The sequence below is a fragment of the Bombus pyrosoma genome, linkage group LG8, assembly GCF_014825855.1.
Source record: "Bombus pyrosoma isolate SC7728 linkage group LG8, ASM1482585v1, whole genome shotgun sequence".
Taxonomy (NCBI): domain Eukaryota; kingdom Metazoa; phylum Arthropoda; class Insecta; order Hymenoptera; family Apidae; genus Bombus; species Bombus pyrosoma.
The window spans coordinates 951029-955752 of record NC_057777.1 but is presented as its reverse complement, the minus strand read 5'-3'; the positions used below and the strand labels follow the sequence as shown (position 1 = coordinate 955752).

Genomic DNA, 4724 nt, shown 5'->3' with positions numbered 1-4724 from the left:
ATGGCTATACTACGTCGTGAGATTTTACGTTTTACAAGATTCATTCTAGTTTTGATAATTGGTTCGATTCTGATTGGTAATTCGTTTGGTGATGAGAAGATCGAGAATGTTTCTGAGAACTTCCGGCACATGAAGGATCTTGAGGTAGCTGCTAGTGAACACGAAGGCAAGTAATAGTTTTCAAGAAGTCTATTCGTAGTTGCTTCGATATTTGAATCGTTATTTTGTTCAGAAAGTGGCAAATATATTTATATACGTAATTTTCCAAGTAGTTGGTTCAATTATTTTTTTAACCTACGTTAAATTATCGTCCGAGAGAGATTCGCTTTTCAAAGTAAACGAATTTATTCACAATAGGCATTAATTAATTCCCAGAAGCAACTTTCTTCAAGTAAATGAAAGTAAATTAAATCGTACTGTTAAAATAATTCTTTTGTGTCTTATTTTATCATACGATTCAAAGCTAATATTCCTTGATTTACAAAACTATTAAATTAATAATAAAATTTCGTGATTAATGCTTTAAGCGTTCGAGAGATCAAAGGTATCATTCTTTGTAATTGTCACCTTTGTTTTATTCATTTCTCGATGCAAGAAACGGTAGACTTAATTAATACCGAAATAGAACGCCTTCGGTTGCTCGGTAAACCTTAATAACTACAATTAACACCATCCTTTCATGGAGTTCGAGAATTTCTTGAGAAATTTTCGGCAAAGGGCGAGAAGCTTTACTCGGTAATTAATTGAAACAGGTGGAGGAAGACAAGAGGAAAAGGGCGGCGGCACCAAATACGAGGAAGATCATCATACCGTTGACGACGAGAAGGGTGACAAGGTATAGCACCATTGTTCGAACGAATTTCTCGTACAAAATTGTTCAACAGTTTCTACGAATTGCACATTCGTAAAAATTTCTTACCAAAGTGTTTTATTGAGAGAAGAATAGAAGAAGGATGTAGAAAATACGATGTTTTAAGCATGACGTTATTCTGAATTGTTTTTACGTTAAATAAATTGCAGATATTTCTGCAAATTCATGTCTTCATAGTTGCAGATAAATAAAGTGCGTATTTTATTTTTTAAGTTTGATAATACGCGCTTTACTTTCGATATTTCATATATTTTTGCATTTGTACATTTTTTCTTTTTTCTTTTTTTGCAGATTTTTGCATATTTACACTTGTCATAAACGCATAAATGTCCGCAGTGTAATAATGAGATGAGAATATTCCTTTTAAATTTATCGAACGATTTCATACAAAACGTTTTTTTTGTTTTTATACAAATCGTTATTGATGAATTAATATTGTCGTTCGCTGAAAAAACCAGAGGAAATAAATTAACATACAAACAATACATTGAAAATAGAAAATGATAAAGGAATGCTCGTTGAAATGGTTTAACGTTACAATAAAGGTCATAAAGATGCAGTAACAAGATCCATTATTTCTTCGATATCTTTTCTCAAGAATCATTATTAATACATAAAAAAAATACTTTATTGCGAATTATAAAAGAATAGTCGTAAAATGCTTCGATGCTACAGGGAAGACATCCAATAACAACCCTCAATATTAATATCTTCAATAAACGATTGATTTTTATAATCATTCCGTTCCACGGAAGGATACCAAGCGTCGCTTTGATTTATCAACTTCTCATTAATTTACGCATTAATGTTAATCAGAATATCCATACGCTTGCCAACAACAGTGTAAATATATTATTTTTCAATCTCCTGAAATTTCTCTCGAAATTTTTCAAATACGCCCAATATCATCGTAATTTCATCATAAACTCAGCAAACCGTAATATTTCGGCGTTAATTGATAATCCGGCTGCAATATCACAGCTGTAACAAATTTCCTTGGGAGCATGCAACACTCCTCTTCTCCTGCAGCCGTACTCGTCATCGTCGACGTCCAAGACTCTCTTCCCTTCTTATCGCCCGTAATATTAGTGTCCACCCGGTGTTCTTAAGGGATTATTTATTACACGGTCGTCGTTGCGCGAACGATATCTTTGCAGAGACCAAACGACGCTTCTTTCTTCACCGGGAAATTCTTCGTAACGACGAAACGGTATTTTCGCCCCTTTGTTCGGTACACGCACCCTTCGATATTGCTTCTTGCGCTCGTTTCATGGGTCGCTGGCCACGAGGCAATTAATTCATCAATGGACTCGTTACTCGTCCAAAAAATTCTTTTCAACGTGGCCATTCCGAGAAAATTCTTCGACTTCTTCTAAACCGGTCTCTTTCAAGAATTATAACGTTGGTGTCTTCTAATTCTTTTAATATTTACAGCGGCGAGTAGAATATAGTTGTTTTATATTTTATAGGAAGCACAGTACTTTGGATATTTCGTATAGTTTTCCATGTTACGTGCATTCCATGCAATTTTGCGTTTTCAAATCTCCTATGAATGCATGGAAATCCGCAGTTTGTTGCAATTTGTAGCTGTATGACATTTCGCCCGTATATTTTTATAACGTTGATGCCAGTTTCATCGATCACGAATGCTCGAAAACAGGGTTATAAGGTCTTCCATGAGTTCGACAAGGGTGAGAAGGGCCACCATGACAACGAGGGCCACAAGCAAAAGTACGACGAGAAAAAGGGGAAAGAGGATAAGGAACACGAGGAGACGGATCATTATGACGAGAGTCACCATGGTGAAGAAGGCGAGAAAGCTGCGAAATTCGACGAGGAGGGCAAACACCAAAAAGGCTACAGCACCAAAGGAGAGCACAGTATTTCTAAGAAGGTTTTTATTTCAGAAATAATTCCTCTATGATTTTCTAGTAAGCTTTTCAAGCAAGAAACTATACATAGGGTGGATAAAAGTTTCTAAAGTCGATACGTGGATGTCTTAAGAAAAATGTAATTCTCTAAACGCAAAGAGTTTTATTAAGAAATTATGATACGAGACGAGTGTTGTAGGACGAGTATGAGAAGAAGCACGATTTTTACGATGAGTATCACGAGGATGGGGAACATGAGAAACATGGAGGCTACCACCACGAACACGAAGGCAAGAAGGGTGGACACGAGAAGAAAGGACATACGGACTCTGCTCGTCGCGAGGTTTGTTAAAATGATAATTTCTTGTGCAACATTTTACATGTGGAAATTAATCGGTTTCTTTTCTGATAAATTTATCATTTATTTATTTGGTTCGTTCGTGGATCAGTCATAATTTATCCAAATAGTAAGAAATTGTTTTTTTGATTTTTAAACGTCCAAACGTTTCTAAACTTTTCAAATTTGATATTATTTGATATTATTTGATGTATCTATCAGCATCGGCATGGTAAAAAGAAGAAGCACGAGGAGGGTCATCATCATCGTAAACAGAAGGGTCGCAAGCTCGCTGAAGGCCACGATAGTCATCATCAACACGATAAGAAATATGGAAAGAAGGGTGGACACGAATCAGGGAAGAAATGGTTCGCCAGCAGCGGCCATTAAATTCTCAGGAGATAAAGTAGTATGTTTTCTAAATAAAAATTTATGCTTCGAAAGATTAACCCTTCAGCTAGTCATGACAGCGAATATTCGCGTTTTAAAACGATTCAAAGATTCGTTAAAAAATATTTAAATGATTAATATATGACAATTTAGAAAACTCTTCATCCGTTGTATAGAATTTAGAGGAAACAGAATCGAAGATCATGGTACGTTATACATCCTTAGACGTAGAAATCATTATAGATAATTATTCGGTAAAATATTAAATAATTTTCAAACAAATCAGAGAAACTGAAAAATCAGTAGCGCAACAAAATATTCGTCGTTGAAAATCGATCAAATTAAAGATCACGGTGTATAAAAGATATGCATAGAAATCGTAATAAAATCGCAATTTGTACGTATGAAATGTTAAGTAGCTTTAGCTCTTAATCTGAACCGAAGTTTATCGATTCGAAACGGGTGGCCGAAAGTCACTGTGCACTTTTGCCGTGATGAAATTTTCAAGGGAACCAACATGTCATCGTTCTCGGAACTATAACGCAAATGCATAAGAACATTCGGAGGAAGTAGTCGAACGTAGAAACAGAATGCACGCGCGTAAATAGCGAGGCAGGTGTATGGAATTGTGTATATTCGTTGACTGTTCGACGTGACAGCCGTAATGAGTGCAAGTTCGGTAGAAAGCAAGGGAACCAAGACTATGCTGTTCATGAACGAGGTCTTTATTCGAAAAATTACAAAACTTTGTCGCCTATGCAAATGTCAGTTAATCTGTTTTTAGTAAAGCCTGTTAAAGATATACGAACACGCGTCAAGAGACTATCTTTATTAATTTTAATACATTTAATTAAATTTCATTGGGTGTTTATAAATTTTCATTAAATTTTACTTGACTCCTTCGTCTGTCTCTCTTTACCGATACGTTTCTTTGAATATATTTAATATGCGATATATGACATTGAATATGAATATTTCGAATGATAATACATGGAACCTGCTATAGAAATCTGCGTCACTTTTTGTACATGAAATTGTACGACAAGCAAGGGACGGGGAAGTAACTTTTGTAAATCCTTTATGAGCTTTAATGGGATACGCTTGAAACCAGATAATAATAATTCTGGATTATCCATGTTGATAGTATGGTGCAAAATATATCTCTTTGCGCACTCCAACGTTTTGCAATATTTCGATCGTCTAGTTGGATATTTGTACATATTTAGCAGTTTTATCTCAAAGGATTTTTCGTTAT

The 4724-nt window shown here is 35.1% G+C and overlaps 1 protein-coding gene across 1 annotated transcript; it reads left to right on the top strand.

Moving 5' to 3' along the window:
- Nucleotides 1-3580, top strand: LOC122570250 (histidine-rich glycoprotein-like). The gene is made up of 5 exons (XM_043732347.1): nucleotides 1-166; nucleotides 753-835; nucleotides 2532-2765; nucleotides 2942-3085; nucleotides 3302-3580. Exons 1-5 carry the CDS (start codon nucleotides 1-3, stop codon nucleotides 3467-3469), a joined length of 795 nt encoding a protein of 264 aa, XP_043588282.1. The 3' UTR covers nucleotides 3470-3580.
- The last annotated feature ends 1144 nt before the right edge of the window (nucleotides 3581-4724 follow it).

Excerpts from the sequence above, each read along its gene's own strand:
- LOC122570250 (XM_043732347.1), top strand. The coding sequence starts at position 1 with ATGGCTATACTACGTCGTGAGATTTTACGTTTTACAAGATTCATTCTA. Across the intron at positions 836-2,531 it reads ACGACGAGAAGGGTGACAAG|GGTTATAAGGTCTTCCATGA; the intron begins GTATAGCACCAT and ends GCTCGAAAACAG. Across the intron at positions 2,766-2,941 it reads AGCACAGTATTTCTAAGAAG|GACGAGTATGAGAAGAAGCA; the intron begins GTTTTTATTTCA and ends CGAGTGTTGTAG.